The 19108-nt window shown below is 46.3% G+C and overlaps 2 protein-coding genes and 1 pseudogene across 3 annotated transcripts; 1 reads left to right on the top strand and 2 right to left on the bottom strand.

The window, feature by feature from the left end:
* The first annotated feature begins 1795 nt into the window (after window positions 1–1795).
* On the top strand, window positions 1796–2363 carry LOC146379793 (histone H2B 1/2). Its single transcript, XM_084941246.1, has one exon. It carries the CDS (start codon window positions 1841–1843, stop codon window positions 2213–2215), a length of 375 nt encoding a protein of 124 aa, XP_084797372.1. The 5' UTR covers window positions 1796–1840; the 3' UTR covers window positions 2216–2363.
* Window positions 2364–4918: 2555 nt separating this feature from the next.
* Window positions 4919–5293, bottom strand: LOC146379792 (histone H2A type 1-like). The gene has a single exon (XM_084941247.1). It carries the CDS (start codon window positions 5291–5293, stop codon window positions 4919–4921), a length of 375 nt encoding a protein of 124 aa, XP_084797373.1.
* A 1668-nt stretch (window positions 5294–6961) lies between these two features.
* Window positions 6962–17222, bottom strand: LOC146379791 (alpha-1A adrenergic receptor-like; annotated as a pseudogene). The gene is made up of 5 exons (XR_014801457.1): window positions 16677–17222; window positions 14995–15246; window positions 12808–13201; window positions 8438–8559; window positions 6962–8363 (listed from the first exon to the last, which is right to left on the bottom strand). The product of XR_014801457.1 is annotated as an alpha-1A adrenergic receptor-like (transcript).
* Between the last annotated feature and the right edge of the window lie 1886 nt (window positions 17223–19108).

Here is a 19108-nt window from a genome sequence, read left to right as displayed (position 1 = left end):
ACAATTTACAGGTCACTACAAAATTTACAAATTAACTTAGGAATTTACAGTAAAGAATGTGCAAATAGCAGAAGAGATTATAAAGATTATAAATTATAGGAATTATAGGAAATGTGTGGTGGTGCGTGTGGTGATGTGATGTGTGTGAGAGTCCAGTCTTATAGTGATGTGTGTGGGAGAGACCAGTCCTACACCTGGTTCAGGGCCCGAATAGCCTGGGGGAAGAAGCTCCTCCTCATTCTCTCTGTTTTGGCCTTAAGGGAGCGGAAGCGCTTCCCAGACCTCAACAGTGAGAAGAGTCCATTGTTGGGATGGGAGAGGTCCATCATAATCTTCCTAGCTTTGGACTTGCACCACTTGGTGTAGATGGACAGCAGGTCAGGGAGCTCTGATTGAATGATGCGTTCGGCTGAGTTTGAGTGGTTACAGGACAGTGCAGAGTTCATAAGCAGCTGGATGGAGACATTCTGGGTTTTCAGTGTGGAGGACAAAGTTTCACTGAACCAGGCTTTAAACCTCATGATCTCCCTAAAAGTGTTTTTATTTCAACACTGAATAAAATTTGGGGAGGGGGAGAAAAACTAAAACTCCAGTTCAATATAAAAGAAACTGTCCTGCATGGCAGAGATGTGTGCAATAATAACAGAGCCATGGCTCAGAGTCAGGGTCTCGCAGCCTGAATGTGCACTTCAAGTCATTTATAATTGAAATGATCATTGTAACCTGTTTGATCTGCTGCTCGGACGTTTTGCTCCATATCCAATCATTAAGCATTAAACTGCTTAAACTGCTGTTAAATAAAAGCAGGCCGGGCAAAGAGCTACCAGAACTTTGTCATTTCAGTTATCACTGCCAATTAGGATGAAAGTGTGTGGATTAGTGCACTGTCGTTATGGTTTACACCAGGGGTAGGCAACTGCAGGCCTCGAGGGCCGGTGTCCTGCAGGTTTCAGATGTGTCCATGATCCATCACAGCTGATTTAAAGGGCTAAATGACTCCTCAGCATTTCTTGAAGTTCTCCAGAGGCCTGGTAATGAACTAATCATTTGATTCAGGTGTTTTGACCCAGGGTGCGATCTAAAACCTGCAGGACACCGGCACTCGAGGCCTGGAGTTGCCTACCCCTGGTTTACACAATCTGTTCATATACGATCAAACTGCAGCTCACAGCTACTGGAGAGCTTTTTAACTCCAGCCACTGGACCATTTCCCACACCCAGAAACATAAACTACACTCTTTTACACTTTACTCACTTTTAATCAGTTTTTTATTCACCTTTCAGTCACTTCAATTTTAAAACTGTGTCTATACTGTATATTCTGTGTATTTATTATCTCACTCTTGTTGCCTGTTTATGCCCCGCCCTTATCTTCAGCGTCATGCTGCTCTGGTGTGTCTTAATTGGCCGTGGGGGATAAACAAAGTCTCTCTGTTTCTGACAGCTGCAGCGTCCTGGGCTCTGCAGTCCGCTGTGTGGCTCTCGAAGGACCGTTAATATCAGCCGAGCCTCTCCCGGAGCTTCCCTCGGCTGTTTCGGTCTTTGTGTGATGTTGTAACTCACACAGATGGATAAATGTTTGTCTGCACACGTACTGAAGCAACACATTTAAATCTGCTCTTCCGTACTCCCGATAAATGTCCCACAGCCCCGTCAGCAGGTTAAATAAAGCACTGCTCTTTTTCTTCGTTGTGCGATTTACCCAGTAAAGACGCGGAGCGACAGCTCGACCAATAGCAGGCGCGGATCTGCACAGCCTTATTTGCATACAGCGGAAATAAAAGAGAGCCGCTCTGCGCTGACGGACACATTCTCTGCTGGGAAGTAGCGAAGAAGGAAAATGCCTGAACCCGCCAAGTCCGCGCCCAAGAAGGGCTCCAAGAAAGCCGTGACTAAAACCGCCGGCAAGGGCGGCAAGAAGAAGAGAAAGACCAGGAAGGAGAGCTACGCCATCTACGTGTACAAGGTGCTGAAGCAGGTGCACCCCGACACCGGCATCTCCTCCAAGGCCATGAGCATCATGAACTCGTTCGTCAACGACATCTTCGAGCGCATCGCCTCTGAGGCCTCCCGCCTGGCTCACTACAACAAGCGCTCCACCATCACCTCCAGGGAGATCCAGACCGCCGTGCGCCTCCTGCTGCCCGGTGAGCTGGCCAAGCACGCCGTGTCCGAGGGCACGAAGGCCGTGACCAAGTACACCAGCTCCAAGTAAACTGCAGCTCTACTGCACCCACCCAACGGCTCTTTTCAGAGCCACCCACCTCTGCTGAGGAGCACATGTCCTGCTATAAACACATGTTTAACACGTGAAGTGGGGCACATGTACAACAGTTTAAATAAACCGAACAGCACTGATCGAGGCTGCTATCTCTATGATCATTTATTTATATAATCTCCCTTTTCCCCCTCCTCCTTCGTGCGGACCCGTTTCCTGCAGTGTGACGGCATTTCCGGATATTTCAGCTGCGGAAATGACCAGTTTTCATCTCCAGACGTAACAACACATAATTACAGGTAAGCTACAATATAAGAGGAGATTTTCACAGATTGTCCCGCCCGTGACTTTGTGTATTTGGTGGTTTAAAAGTCTGAGCCTGACTTAAAGGGCCGGAAGTCAATGGTAGCTAACTTATATCGCACCTGCAAAAACCCTATGCAGAGCTTTATTAGTCCTGGCTATAATGTGGGTGTAGTTCATCTGCTTTATATTATGTCACAGCTGTGCCCCTGGCCTGATAGTAGCTGGAATAGGCGCCACCCCCTCCGTGAAATGGATGGATGGTATTATGACATGACACCAATAGGCTGTGTCCCAACTCAAGGTCTGCAGCCTTAAAGGCCGCATTTTAATTACGTCACAGCGACGCGACGAAGGCTGTCCCAATTCAAAGGCTGCTCGAAATGCGTCCTTCATTTCCCTGAATTTTAAGGACATGGCGGTGTAGTCTTCGTTGCCCAACATATCCCAGAATGCATAGCGCGGCGGTGGGTGTGGATAATTTTGCCGAAAAAAAAAAAAACCGGCGGATGAGGGGCGGCCGAAGAGTGAACTTTAAGTACTGAATATTATGTCACTTATTTATGTGCAAATGTTTAATAACGAAGAACATTAAACATTCCTGTTGGCCACATGTCGGCAAAGTTATGTGACATTAGTGACGTTTGTACTAACTTGGTTTTAAAGCCTTTACTTTAAAATAGTTAGCTGAGCTTAATCTTACAGAATGATCAAAGCTCATGTAGAAACAAATGAACAAAAGATTTTCTCCTTCATTTCTGTCAAAGCTGTATGAAACGTTTCCAGCTGTTAGTATCATGGTTGCTAGGCAACCTGGGCAGCGCGACGGAGGCTAGACCGCCCATTTCACAAGCCTCGCACTTCCGGCCAGCGGTCTATGAGTACGCGGCCCTTGTTAAGGCTGCAGACCCTGAATTGGGATACAGCCATAATTCATGTCACAGCAGATGAGGACAGGGACGCAGACATTGCGTCCTCCTTCAGTCAGGAAGTTAACAAGATGACCGAATGACAGACAGGTGAGGACACCTGAGAGAGTGAGGGGTGGAGTCCCAGCTGGGTCTCCAGGTGTACGAAACTCGTACAGCAATGATGCTAAACGTGAGATCATGATCATGTCTGATTCACAGCACATTAGAGGGCCTGGACCATCCATCAGCTGCACAAACACGTCGGATCTTCAGTGTAAATTCTGCTGTAATCAAATCATTTTATTTTTCTTCTCTTTTAAACCAACTCCAAAACTAGAGCAGAGGGCTGGTCTGCCACACCTGAGCTCCTTCATACTGCAGGACAGGAAGACTAACCTTCAGCCTTGTGGTGAAGCTCACTGACCTCTGACCCAGCATACTGTCCCTGTGTCAGTGTTCACTTCAGTCATGGGATACAAGCGGTGGAACAAAGCCCCACGCAGACCTGGGGAGAGGCGCACGTACATGCAGTGATGTGTGGAAGGAACGTGAGTGAGGAGAAAAGCATCTTTACCCAAACTAAAGAACAGAGCAGGAATACAGGAAACACACCTGTATACAAGCTGTAGCTGTTAACTGTGAGCCTAAATGTTGCACAAACAGGTCACAGACCGTCCACGGTGCTAGGTGTAGGCTGCTGGGGCATTCCCATGATGCAGTGGGTGTTTCTTCTTCACTATTAAGTCTTAATAGACCTCTGTGCACTGAATCATCCTGGTTATTAATCTGTTTCTCTTCCACAGCATGTCTTTATCCTGTTGTCCTTCCCTTATATGCAATCTATACTTTAATAAACATGAGCTCATCTTAAAGCAAACGTTCAGATCAGAACAGTGTAAAATGTGCAGCACAGGATTGAAACAAACGTCTTTTCAGGATCAACATGGAGACAGGTGTGGTCTAATGCAGCGGTCCCCAACCTTTTTTGCGCCATGGACCGGCCTTTAAGGTGTCGCGGATAAATACAACAAAATAAAACTAGTACCGGTACCGAAAAAAGAATTTATTCATAACACATGTGAAAAGACCCAGGAAAACAGAGTTAACGATGAAAACGATTAAAAAATAACGCTGAAAACTATACATTTCGCGCCGGGGACCGCTGGTCTAATGTGTGTTAACATTAATGTGAACAGAGATAAATATCCGAACACAAACAGCCGCGGGTATTCTGGCCTTTGTAGTGTGACTGCGTCCTTTATGACCTGTCATAGGCTCCCTGTGTGGTTTAAACACTTTACTTTGACACAGGTTCGTGTCACTGCTGCTTTTGGTTGATTAAAGTGAAGAAACGTCAACCCAGAGCGGGTCAGACCAGTGAGTCCGGGCTGTGACCCGCCGTAGCTCATTTAAGGTCGTACTGCTCTCAGATGTTGTGTGTGGCCCTTAAAAGAGCCGTTATTATCAGTGCGCTTCTCCCGGAGCTTCATTTCGCCTTATCAGTCTTCTTGGGCAGCAGCACGGCCTGGATGTTGGGCAGCACGCCGCCCTGAGCGATCGTCACTCCGCCCAGCAGCTTGTTCAGCTCCTCGTCGTTGCGAACAGCCAGCTGCAGGTGGCGGGGGATGATCCTGGTCTTCTTGTTGTCGCGGGCGGCGTTTCCGGCCAGCTCCAGGATCTCAGCCGTCAGATACTCCAGCACAGCCGCGAGATACACCGGGGCGCCGGCACCAACACGCTGAGCATAGTTACCCTTCCTCAGCAGCCTGTGGACACGGCCCACCGGAAACTGCAGCCCGGCCCGGGAGGACCGGGACTTCGCCTTCGCTCTGGTTTTTCCGCTCTTTCCGCGTCCAGACATCTTTGTAACTGACCTCGTGCTATTCCCGCGAGAACATGAACTCGGGCAGAGACTACGCGTTTATATAATCACCTGCTGCTCGCTCATTGGTCAGGCTGAGAGTAAGTCTAATCGTCCAATCAGGAACGAGCAGCACTGCGGTTTCTTTGGTTTTTGCGTTGTGTGATTTTCAAAATAAAAATGAAGTATTTTAATTTTATATGGATGACAATATTAAGGCAAACTACGTCAAACACATCAGTATTTACAGCCTAAGGTACTTTACCATGTTCATCCAAATGGAGAAAATCAACTGCACATAAAAACACAAAAATATATAATAACAAAAACCCCACAAAGGGTATAAACGAACAAAGCCCACAGGACACAGCAAACAGCTCACTGTGCTGTTTGAGGGCAGTGAAGAGTCGTTACAGCAGGACTCTGAGTCTGTGAACCTGGCCACAGTGCTGAGGAGAAATCTGGGGTGGTTTTTATTTTCTCCCATCAGTCATGAACAGTAAGAAGTTAATGTTAAAGCACAAATCACAAAAATGCACAAATATAATTAATTTGCAATTATAAAGTTGTTTGTGAGCCTAAATATTCCACAACGATCATCATGTTGATTTTATCCTAGCAGCATTTCCTCCTTTAAAATAACAGAAGTGTCATATTTTGTCAGTTTATCAGTGAATTTTTATTTAAATAAAACAGTAAAATAACATTCATATCTGAGCTCTTTTCTCTTCTTTTACTTTGAAGCGTTACTGTCGTCATCCTGCTGCATACTAATATCACTCCGCTGCCTCTCACGTGCGATTGGCTGGACCTTTCCAAGTCCGACAGAGCATGCGCAGTAACGTGTTTGGCCGTTTCTTTTTCTTTTTTTTTTTTATTAAACTTTATTTAACAAACAATGAGTATACAACATACGAACAGATGAAGTATACAAAACAACAGAACATGAACACAAAAAGCCAAGGGTAAAAGAAAAAGGTAACAATTATAAGAATACACGCAAAAATTCACATACATATATTGTTTTGAGAGCCTTTTTGTTGGTGGAGTCTGATATTGATTGTATGTACATTTCCACATCCTTAAAATAATGACAGAAATATGGTGTTTTGTTAGTAAACTTACATTTATGGATAAAAAATTTAGCTAAAAGTATTAGCAAATTTATCATAAAAAAACATTTATCATACTTCTTGGGGAACTTAAAGAAACAGAATAAAACATTTTCCCATCGTAAAGAAAACTCCCTTAAAATATGGACAATAACAAACCTGCTAAATTCCTTCCAGAATCTCTGTGGTGTTTGGCCGTTTCAGTTCGCTGTGGTTTCATCAGGAGTTAAAACGCCTCTTTTCTCCATTTCAGGCTCATTCTTTATCCTTTGCTGTTCTTTTTCCGGAGCTTCCTGGAAAAGTCACGTTTTTCGTTGTGGTCTAACCAATCAGCATCGACTTTCCTTCAGGCAGTCTTTTCCTGATGACCACACCTCATGCAAATATCACTGTGCTGTTCCCTGCAAGCTATTGGCCGAGTTGTACTGACACAGATTGCATATGGATTTTATGAAATGGCCCGAACCACGTTTTGTTTTGATGTAAAACCATTTGAAAGAAACACATCAAAAATAATCAATTAGCAGTTAAATAAACACATGATAATCGATAATAATTAATTCATAAAAGTATTTTATTTATTAGATGAATGCGTTTAATATACAGTGAGGTCACTTATTACAACAACAGAAGTATGGAAATATAAATAAAGTACAAATAATCATAAATAAACGTGTTAAGATTGTAGATTCAATGTTTTGATTAAAAATCAAGTTGTTTTTAATTAAGAAGTTTGGATTTTTTTCTTTTTACACTTTTTGTTCTAAAATAAATATTTCAGTATTAGTGTTTTTAGCTGCAGTTCCTCAGACGACCACCAGGCGCAGCTTTATACAATAAAAGTCTTTAACTAATCAGTGATGTCAGACCTTCACAATAAGAGCCCTGTATGACTAACTACTTTGACTTTGAGTTAAGAGACCTTCAGAATAAAAGTCTTTAAAAAACAAACAAAAGATAAATTGTGAAACAAAATTACGTTTAGAGCTTTAAGAAGATTTTCTTAAGAAGTTTTAGAATTTCCTTAAGAAACCAAATTATTCATGTTTGTATTTTATTTTGTTATTTTCCTGAAAAACTCATTCTCAGTCCAGTCCAGCGGGGGGCGTAACGAACGTTTAAGCTGGTCTGTGAGCAGGAAGAAGAAGTAGTAGGGTTAAATAAGCATTAAATGTTTTAACTTTGATTTATTTGAATAAAATAAATACCTCGTCAATAAGTGAATAAATAAAATGTTTACTTTTTTAACATCTGTGCTGTTTCTTTTTTCATTTTTTTCCATTAAAACAAAGTTTTAAAAATAAAATAAAAAATTTGGATTTATTATCTTAATGTTTTGATATGAAAAAAAGAAGCAGGATGCTTGGATTTTCACATTAAAGGTTTCGTGCTGAAGTCTTAGTGTCGTGGACAGCCGTGAACTGCCAGAAACCCGCCGCATGTCGCAACATCGTGTTTGTAGCAGGTGAGGAGCTCCACCCCATGTTCAGGTCCGGTCGTCACACCTGGACGGAAAGAGCGTTTTGTGCATTCAGTGTTTTTAAAGCCACTTCCTGTTAACAGCAGGGAGGGGCGTTGACATCTGAGGCTGCAGCTAGCGTTCCAGATTCCTGTGCGGCTCAGACAGAAGCATCCCCGTTCATTGACTTCCCTCGTCCCACTCCCATGCTCCGCCCCGTCCCGGCTTTTTTAGCGAGTGTAGGCCGCGGGCTCAGCCGTCCTCTCTCCGCCACCAATCCAGGGAGGAGGTCTCTGTCTGAGGAGGAGGAAGACGGCCACGGCAGTGGGTGGAGCCTGGAGGTGACGCAGAGCGGACTTGGGCTGACGGAGGACAACGTCTGCTGGCTGCCATTCATGAAGGACGAGTTGTTGGAGCCCTGATGGCCACGGTAGTTGTAGTACGCCTGCCAATCCTGACGCTTCCTCTTCCAGCGGCAGCGCAGGATTCGGATGAAGGCCTGAGGACAGGAAGCAGAGGGGAGGAGTAAGCTGGACCTGCAGGAGGACAAGGAGGCAGAGCTTAAACTGTTACCTGTTTAAACTCGCGGCTGTAGCACGGGTAGATGATTGGGTTCAAGCAGCTGTTGAAGTATCCCAACCAGAAGATGACTTTGAAGAAGGTTTCAGGAGGACGCAGGCTGCTGTTGAATGAGCCTGAGCACAAACAAACAAACAAACAAACAAACAAACAAACAAACAAACACAAAGCTTCAGGTGAGACTGCTGCACTTTTGTCTTGCTTTACAGGGGACATGATGAGCCCTGCTCTCAGACACTCACACAGATGCAAGTCTGTTTGTGACGCTGGGTTTAACAAATAAATGTTTAAAGTTTTAAAAACATCATCAGTGCAAACGTGATGTCATGTGATTGGTTGGTTGTGGCTAACATTAGTTCATGTTAGCTAACTAGCTAACTAACAGAACTGATACCTCAGAGGTAAATAAGGACACAGAAAGTAAACATCAGTGTGGGAGGATCACTGTAGTGCTGCAGCAGTGAGTTCATGTTAAACCAGGACATACCGTCCACTCCACTGTAGCAGGACGTGGCTGTTCACTGTTTAGTTAGCTGCACTCAAGCAGGAAAGTCTCACTAATCCGTCTTATTTGGTAACAAAGTCTAATTTTAAACACTTTATGAGCCTTTTTTTGTTAAACAAATGAAGTGTGTGACCATTCGTACAGATGGATGCAGATGTTTGTTTCCCATCCAAATTGAGTAATCGATCAGAGTCAGCTGATCAAACGTGTTATTCCAGATTCAGGTGGACAGACAAAAATCCAGGTGTTAAACCATCAGTTCAGTGTTCAGACCCTCAGACAGACGTCAGGAGAAAGATGGACTCTGGTAAAGAACCTGAAGCTGTGTGAAAGGAGGACGGACCGAAGCAGGAATTTTCTTATTTTTTAAATAAAAATAATTTTTATTTTGACTTCTGCTCGTTTTTCTTTGAAAGGACGTTGACTTTTGTTCCTGGTGAACATGATGTAGAGAAACAGCTGCAGGACAGAATTATGATCAGCAGAGGGCAGCGTTCACCACAACACAGCCCTGCAGAGCCGCATCAGAGGAGGAGGAAGGCTGAACCGCAGACCAATCAAAGCCCTCACAAACTAAACACTCGAGTGAAACTGGGGCTGCAATCAAACCAAAGAGTGACGAGGAGCTCTCGACCCCCACACCTCCACCTCCGTCTCCACCTGCACCTCAACAACAGGCTAAGTTCATTCTGGCATCTCATAAAGTCAGAGAACTAAATCAGCTTCATTATAAATGACATGATCATCGGTCTCTGTGCAGGGGAGCTCCAGGTGTGAGCTCCAGGTGTGAGCTCCAGGTGTGAGCTCCAGGTGTGAGCTAGGAACCATTTAAAACCGACACCAGTAAAAACTTGGCAGCTGCGGATGAATCAGGTTTGAGGTTCAGTGAGAGCGCAGACATCACGTCTGTTTTTATTATTTTATGATCACACATTAAAGCCTTGCTGACTCCTCCTCCTCTCTCAGGTGGAGGTGATCTCCTGGTGTCAGAGGATTCTGGAGGATCAGATTGTTGCTGCTGAGGCGGCCTCCTGAGCAGAGGATTATTTTGCCCTGAACATGGACTTGTAAGGTGATCCTGCAGCCGACTGACTGAAGTTTAGAACATGTCACAGTTTCCCATGATGCACCTCTGTGCTGCAGGAAGCAAAGCTCCTGGTCTGGTGATGGTTCAGGTTCCAGACACTCTTCTTCTTTGGTTTCTGATCACTGTCCACATTAAAGCTTAGCGTCTTTTTGCTGTTCCCTGGTGTGGACGCGAGCGCGCTGAGGAGGAACCAGAGAATCTCACGTTTCTGCTGTGTTTATAAATGTGTCTCTGTGCTCCAGCTGAAGCATCATCCTCCCGTGCTGTGAGCCTCTCTGAGCGCGCTCAGCAGCGCCTGTGAGGGGCGGGGCTGCCCCCTCTGCTGATTTAATGCAGATGATGACTCAGCACGGAGCTGATGCAGCGTGACGAAGGTCAGCAGCTCAGAGCGGGCGGCGGTCTCTGACAGTCGTGGGTCCCGCAGCAGGCATTCAGGTTAAACATGAAGTTTCTAATAATCAGCCCATAGCTCCAAACACTCATGATGTCAGACAAAGAAGGATTATTATGAACAGAGCTCACATTCATTCACTGACTTCATCTGCAGGAGCAGCTCCCTGCTCCTCCTCAGAAGTCTGAGCTCTGAGGAGGAGCAGGAAGTTCTGCTGTGACTCAGGTATGAAGACATCACTGAGCCATATTTAACCTGACGAGGTTCGACGGATGTAGAAAAGCGCAAAGTCGTGGACGGCTCGTGTGTCTCGGGAAAACAGCGGCGGGTTAAATTGGACTCGTCCAATCCTGCGACTGTTTCTCTGAGACTCAGCGGATCAGAAGCTCGCGGCCCAAAGTAAGCCACCGCTGTCTGTCTCTGATGAAACCCATGGCGGTCCAGAGGTCACCTGAAGTCAGCGGGATTGTGGGTAAGGCTCGGTGTGATTGGCGGGCTCTTTGAGATAAGTCAGTGTTATTGAGAGAGTTACAGCCAAGCTGAGGCGGATCAACGGGGATTCCTCCAGCAGCCTTTTTAGGAGGTCTGAGTCCTTCCACTCCGCGGCGCTCGGAGGCCCGACGACCTCCTTATATGCACCGCCGCTGTGAACGCGTGACACCTCAGAGCTGCACTCTCAGAGAGGATGCTTCATTACTCATCTGTTTAAAGTTTGTATTGTTAGGGGCGTGGCCACCTGTTACTGACAGGTGGCTGTTAGCTGTTAGCTGTCTGCTAGCTTCACCTGAGCTGGAGCTCCGGACATGTTTGTGCTGTTGGAACCTTTTTAATGACATCATGTGACCAATAACATGGCTGCTGTGACGTTACTGTAGTAACAGAGCGTCTGAGGAGGCGGAGACAGGGTTGTGGTAAAATTAGCAGGTATCTGTGTTTGTGTGTGTGTGTAGACCGAGCTAACTAGCATTAGCTGATAACTTCACTGTGGTCACTTCCTGAAACGAGAGCCCAACATGGAGGCTTAAAAATGTGTAAAACAGCAGGTGAGTCTGACACAGGTAAATTACAGCCTCGTGTAAGTGTCAGATGTTCTGTTTACATCACTTCCTGTTTTTAAATCTTCAGATTGATGAGTTTGAATAAGTCCACAGAGCAGACACATCTGGACTAATGTTCAGAGAGCTGCAGGTGCTAAACGTCGTCACTCCCCCTCCTGCTCAGGTGCAGTTTTGCTCTTTCTGGATCTTTCCGGGTCTTTAAAGGAGCTCCGACCTCAGATCAACCTCAGATCAACCTCAGATCGCTGCTCTCATTGGCTCAGAGCTCTTTGTTTACAAATAGGGGCGTGGCCTGATGGCTCTGATGTGGGAACTTTGTGACAGAAAATAAAGAAACAGCGAGCGTGTTTCACTTCCTGCACGCTCCGTTACCGCGGACGCCCCGAGTCATTCCTGGGACCGGTCCCATTATCTCTGGCCTCTGATTGGCCGCTGACGCAGAGCCGGAGCTTCAAATATTTAAACTATGAAACCCAAAATAATCAGCCGCTGCCGCCACGCTGCCAAAGCCAACAGAGGACCCGTTTTTCTGCTCTAATGATGTTGTTGGAGGATTTCTGCTGCGCCGTCGCAGCTCTTTACATCCTCACCGTGACCGAGTCCAATTTTCTGCCAGATTCTGCTCCTCTTCATCCCGAGCCGGCCGGAGCACGGCTTTAAAGTTTTATCTGAAGTTTGAATCTGAGGCGTTCACACCACATCACCTCCAGATGTGAGCTCAGCACTCGCTCCAAACTCTGATTTCTTCTTCGTGTCTCATATTTGAGTCTGAACCTTTAAGAACGATCACATGATCAGGGCGAGCTGTTCACCTGAGGTCATAAAGGTTTGACCCCTGACCCTGTTTCTTGCTAACAGCAGCACAGGAACCAGAAGCATGAAAGAGCACTTCCTGTTCTGTGATCATGATAAAGGTGAATCAGAGCTCACCTCCCCTGGATTTCAAACAGGAAGTAATGATTTGATTGGCCAGCTAAGTTCAGTAATGTTTCCACCAGTCACAAACAGACTGAAGCCTCATTGGCTGATTGTGCTAACAAACTGAAACTGTAAACAGGAAGTGTGACGGGAGGTTGAAACAGACTGAAGGTGGCGCTGTTGGAGCTGCAACCTGTCAGAGACCGTAAACCAGGTCGGAGAAAAAGTTGGAAGCACAAACGCGTTTTTGGTTCTTCTTCGTTGGTTTTAACAGGGTTTGACTTCTGACCCTGAAGGTTCGAGTGTTTGAACGCTGCATTTTGATAATGGTGCCGACGGGGTTAAAGGTCACCTGTGAGCATGTGTTGTTGCGATGGCATGAGTGAAGAGGAAGTGCAGACGTACCGATAGGCAGAGCGAGGAAGAAGGGCAGCCAGCACAGGATGAACATGCCCACCACCACACCCAGCGTCTTGGCTGCTTTCTTCTCTCGGGAGAACTTAAGCAGTTTGACGGTGAGTGAGCTGCGTCCGGTCGAGGCCCCGCCCCCGCTGGCCTTGGAGGCGGGGCACAGCTCCTGGATCTGCTGGTTCCTGCAGTGGATCCTCAGCGTGAGCTCGCTGGAGTCCTCCGCACGCTCCTTCATCATGCCGGCCTCCAGGTTCTTGGTGGTGCGCTTGGCAACGATGTAGACGCGGCAGTACATGGCGAGGATGACGGCGAGCGGGATGTAGAAGGAGCCGAGGGACGAGAAGAGGGCGTAGAACGGCTCCTCGGTGATGAGGCACACGGTGTCATCCTGCAGGAGGAAGCACAGGTCAGATGTGTAACCGTGACATCACACCTGAACACTACACCTGCACCACGAGCTTCACCTGTGAGGCCTCTGAGACAGGCAGCAGAACGTCATCAGACACGTGTTTTTAAAAGAAATGTCAGCGAAATCATCCAGAAATCAAAGAAAAAAGTTTAAAAATGTCAAATATCACAGGTTAGTCAGGGTCACGGGGGCGGAGCCTATCCCAGCTAACACAGGGCGAGATTTTTCCTGATTAATAATCCCTCCAGTCATTATGTATTCTTACTGGTAGCGTTGGTTTTAAAATGAACAGGATTCCAGTAAAATGATCATTTTTCCATAAACAGAAACATTTAAACGTTTCTGCGCTCTTTATGAAAACATCTGTTTACCTGTGCTCATTCAACTCTGCTATAAAGACAAACTTCCTGTTTCTGTGAAGGAGTCCTGGACTGTGTCCCAACTCAGGGTCTGCAGCCTTAAAGGCCGCATTTTAAGGCCGATTACGTGGCCGATTTAGTGTTACATATACATGTTAGTGTGAACTTTAAATCTTTAAATATTAAAAAGGATATTTTCTGAATAATGAACAGCAACAATAAAAACCTGTTTAAACATTTAACATCCTTTTATGGTGATGTGTTTGAAACCCGGGCACTCTGAGTTAATGGGTTACTTTTACCTTGTAGTGCTTCCTGTGTTCTTGTCAGCCTGATGTGTCCTGTGCTTTATTCAGGCAGAGGACTTTTACAGTCCAGTCAGTCTACGCCCCGAGCTCAGCGAGGACGATCACCTCAGTCTCATCTACAGCTGCAAGTTGTTCTTAAACGTGGACATGGCCGCTGAGGTTAAACGGACATTTCACGTGTCCTCATGAAAGCAAACCTGCCCCTGAAACAAACTGAGGAAAAATCCACTGTCTGAACAGCGACGCCACAAGCGGCAACCCTTAAACTCACCCATCCACAGAACAGAGGCCATAATGGACACAGCCATGTCTTTTTCATACACAGATCTATGACGACGCCAAACACCCTCAGACTTGCTTTCTGCTGCGCTCGTGACGCTCGCAGCTGAAGACGGTTTGAGATGAGATTAGATGATGAGCCTTAACGGCGTGTGAAGTTTGTGGGCATGTGCACAACGACCGAACACAGTTTAGCATTAAAGACAAGAAATGTAGGAAATGAGCATTACAGGGGAAGAGCTAGCTACAGCAGTCACGCTGGATGCTGTTAGCTGCTGTTAGCTGCTGTTAGCTGCTGTTAGTCACACGTGTTTACAGGTTATCTCGATAAATGAATCTCAGTGAAACAAAATGATTTATATTGTGAGTCTGCTCCGACTCTGCGTTACTTCTTTTCTCTGAAGTATTTGATGGTTCGTGAACTGGACTTACGTCGCTGACTGCACAGCGTGAAGCTACGTTAAACATGCTTCATGTGTTTAGATGAAACATTATGAACACATTATGCTTTTGAGTGATTTTAATCAGGTAAATATAAACTGGTTCTGACGGCTCCGCTGCTGCTTTGACAGAGTGATGTATATTTTTATATAAATACTCAGAAAAATAAATAAATGAATACTGAGATGTGATCATGTGACCCTCGTCGTTTAGATTTGTGGTTTTTAATGTTTCTCATCAATAAAACTGGGGAAATAAAAGCTGCTCATTTCCTTCTACATCAGGCGAGTCGCCCCCTGCTGGACGTGAGACAGAACACGTTTTTAAGACATGCTTTCAGTCTGTGGGTTCATGTCTGTGGTGCATGCTGGGTAATTTGCCGTACCTGTGACGGCGGCTGCTTCCAGCCAAGGAGCGGGCCAATGGAGATGATGATGGCGAGGATCCAGACACCCAGCATGGCGAGCAGCGCCCGCCGCTCTGTGACGATAGTCGGGTACTGCAGTGGGTAGCGAACTCCGATGTAGCGGTCGATGGAGATGACGCAGAGGGACATGATGGACGCCGTGCAGCACAGGACGTCCACCGCCGCCCAGATATCGCAGAAGATCCGACCAAACACCCAATAATCCAAAACCTGCAGACAGGAAGTCCAATTCAGGTCAGAGTTTAATCGATATGATTACCTTTAAATCAGCATTTTACAGCCAAACTCAGAGGTCAGAGGTTATAGTGATAACCTGCATCTTGATTTAAATCCCTGTGTATGGTCAGCCTGTCTGGGTGCTGTCCCCGATACTTTGACAACTGCACACGCTTCGTTCTCTTCAACACGGACACTTTTACTATCATCATGCAGTGCTTGAGGCCACCTGCAGGGGGCAGCATGTGGAGGAGACCGGCTGAGCTCAGTGAGCTGTGAGAAACGGCCACTTTAAGAAAATATGACCAGTAAACTGTTCTGTACAACAGCAAAGTTCACTGGAATAAAACTGAGATTAAACAGGCGATGATTCAAACTCGAGCATCAGTGAGGCCTCCAGCACTGACCTGCAGACGAAGGCTGTGTCGTGTTTAGCCACAAACTTCCTAATAAATCAATGCAAATTCAATTTAACCCAATCCAGAGCTCAGAGTCTGAGGAAACCATCAGAGGTCATCAAAGATCAGAGAAATTCAGCATCTTTAAAGCGAGTTCCCAATAAACCTGCACATTTATTGGAGCTGTGCTTTGCTCTGACTTTGCTCTTTTCCCTGGGAACGTTGTTCTTCCAGCATTAGGATCAGGACGTCTCTCTCTTATCGTCTCTGCCTTATGCAACGCTCGGATTGAGCCGGTTTATTTTGAGCGCGCTCACACAAGCGTCCATGTTCCACGTCCGAGCGTCATCGCTCTGCTTCACCTCTGATCGTTCACAGGTCGAAGGCTCGGCAGGGTTTGGATCAATACATTAATATTTGGCAGTGAAACAAATCCTAGTCCGAGTGCACGCCTGCATGTTTCATGCTTAAGTCGCTCAGACAGAATCAACACATGTTAAAAATAGCAGAGAAATACTCAGATTACTGCAAACACGAGGAAAACTGCTCCACGTCTTTTGTCTGGTGAGACAGCCATCCTTTCTTTACAGGCTTTAATCCATCTAATTAATACAGATATATATAAATAAAATATATAAATATATATATAAATAAATATATATTATATATCTGAGCCAACTGACGAGGACTTTCTTCCATTTCCTAGATCTGCTTCCTTCCTTCCTTAAATCTTCACCTTCACTCTGTCCTTTTCTAGTTTCCTTTCCTTAATTTCACGTCAGACTCTGATTTTTATGATTTTGGTATTTTTGGATTCATTTTTCTGATAAATCCTCATAAATCTCTGCGCGCTTTGCAGGATCCTGACTCCGAGCACGCTCTGGGAAGATTTCACGTGTTTTCCTGATAAATGCAGTGAAACAATCTCCCGCTGCTCCTCTTCCTCGCTGTTTGAACTTCGCTGATGTGAAAACAGAAACCGTTGATGAGTGATCGATAAGTGATTGATGAGTGATCAATAATAACCTCCAGGGTGGCGGACACGGGCAGCACGGTGGTGCCAGCAGCAGGTCGGCGATGGCCAGGTTGATGATGAAGTAGTTGGTGGGGATCCGCAGGTGTCGGTTGCAGACCACGGACAGGATGACGAGGATGTTCCCGACGATGGCGAACATGATGAAGGATGCCAGCACCATGCCGACCGGCACCGCCCGGCTCAGGTCCAGCGGGGCGGCTCCGGGGGGCCCGACGGTGCGGTTGGAGGAGTTGGAGTCCGGCGGAGGGGTCTTTGTCCCGGGGAACAGATCCACGGAGGAGCCGTTAGTCCACAGACTCATGGCTGACCGTGGCGCAGACCCGCAGAGGATCCGAGACTTTCTCAAATCTGATTTTAAAAAAGTTCCCACGTTGCTGTTAAATCCCCGCAAGTGGAGGCTCGGCTCTCCGGGCGGTGTGACTGACTCCCGCCGGCCCGCGGAGCTCCTCCTCGGGCTGAGCTGCGGAGCGGGAGCGGCTCTGTGTCCTTTTATGGTCCAAGTGATGATGTGGGAAAGTCTGAGTGAAGGACACGCAGGACCGCATCCCACTCTCACCGGCCGAGGCCCGCGCGCGCGCGCGCACACACACACACACTCTCTCTCTCTCTCTCTCTCTCTCTCTCTCACACACACACACACACTCTCTCTCTCTCTCTCTCTCTCTCTCTCTCCTCTCTCTCTCTCTCTCACACACACACTCACTCACTCACTCACTCACTCACTCACTCACTCTCTCTCTCTCTCTCTCTCACTCTCTCTCTCACACACACACACACCACACTCTCTCTCTCTCTCTCTCTCTCTCTCTCACACACACACACACACACACCACTCTCTCTCTCTCTCTCTCTCTCTCTCTCTCTCACACACACACACACACACACACACTCTCTCTCTCTCTCTCTCTCTCTCTCTCTCTCTCTCACACACACACACACACACACACACTCTCTCTCTCTCTCTCTCTCTCTCTCTCTCTCTCTCTCTCACACACACACACACACACACTCTCTCTCTCTCTCTCTCTCTCTCTCTCTCTCTCTCTCTCTCTCACACACACACACACACACACACTCTCTCTCTCTCTCTCTCTCTCTCTCTCTCTCACACACACACACACACACACACACTCTCTCTCTCTCTCTCTCTCTCTCTCTCTCTCTCTCTCTCTCTCTCTCACACACACACACACACACACTCTCTCTCTCTCTCTCTCTCTCTCTCTCTCTCTCTCTCTCTCACACACACACACACACACACACACACTCTCTCTCTCTCTCTCTCTCTCTCTCTCTCTCACACACACACACACACACACCTCTCTCTCTCTCTCTCTCTCTCTCTCTCTCTCTCTCACACACACACACACACACACACTCTCTCTCTCTCTCTCTCTCTCTCTCTCTCACACACACACACACACACACTCTCTCTCTCTCTCTCTCTCTCTCTCTCTCTCTCTCTCTCACACACACACACACACACACTCACTCTCTCTCTCTCTCTCTCTCTCTCACACACACACACACACAACACCACACACACACACTCTCTCTCTCTCTCTCTCTCTCTCACACACACACACACACACACACACACCACACACACACACTCGCTGATGAGATTCGAAGGAAAAATTGATAAAAGTTCAGTTCGGTGAGTTTTTGATGGTTGGTTCATTTTGAGTTGATGATAATTTTGTATGAAATATTTCTGCTGTAAACACGGAGACGAATGAATCACGTGTGTTTATCTCAGCGCTGCTGAGGCTCGTATTCACGCGTCTACACTGAAACACGGCCCTGCAGTACAGCCGGTGTTGGGGAGTGACGGACATGTGCTACGTTACTTAAAAATAAAATATTTAAAATATAAAAGACTGTTAAATCTGTGATAATTAGAATACGGTTACGTTGTTGCAACACATGGATTACACAGCAGTATTTTCCTGTTAACTGTCTCTTTGGTCATTTCACACATCAAAGCCCCAAAAACACACAATAAGAGGCTCTAATGTGAGCGTCCTGTTTACACAGCGGAGCCAGCACAGCAGAGGCAACATCACTTCAACATCAGCACGTTTAATAAAAACTGTGTTTGCAGCAGCTGAGCAAAGACTCCAACCTACAGAAACATCTGGAAGTACGTTCTTTTTAAAAGCTGACGTTAGCCGACTGCAGCTAGCTTGTTTTAGCTGTGGTAGCTACCTGGGTCATGTGACGCTGCAGTGTGTGTTACTGAGGGCTGCATCACAACCTGCAAAGTGCAGCCTTACCTGATGTGCACCCTGTTACTCATGTGTATCAAGATTTAAACATCTAGCTGGTGTGACGAGTAACCTTCAGTAACAGTAATAAATCACACAGCAATAGTTCATCCATGTAGCTGTAAAAAGTTTGATAATATATTAGTAATCCAAAG

The sequence above is a fragment of the Perissodus microlepis genome, chromosome 10 (assembly GCF_051167445.1).
Source record: "Perissodus microlepis isolate ML-2025 ecotype Zambia chromosome 10, ASM5116744v1, whole genome shotgun sequence".
Lineage (NCBI taxonomy): Eukaryota > Metazoa > Chordata > Actinopteri > Cichliformes > Cichlidae > Perissodus > Perissodus microlepis.
Note: the sequence above shows the minus strand (reverse complement) of the source record. Positions and strands in the feature narration are given on the sequence as shown.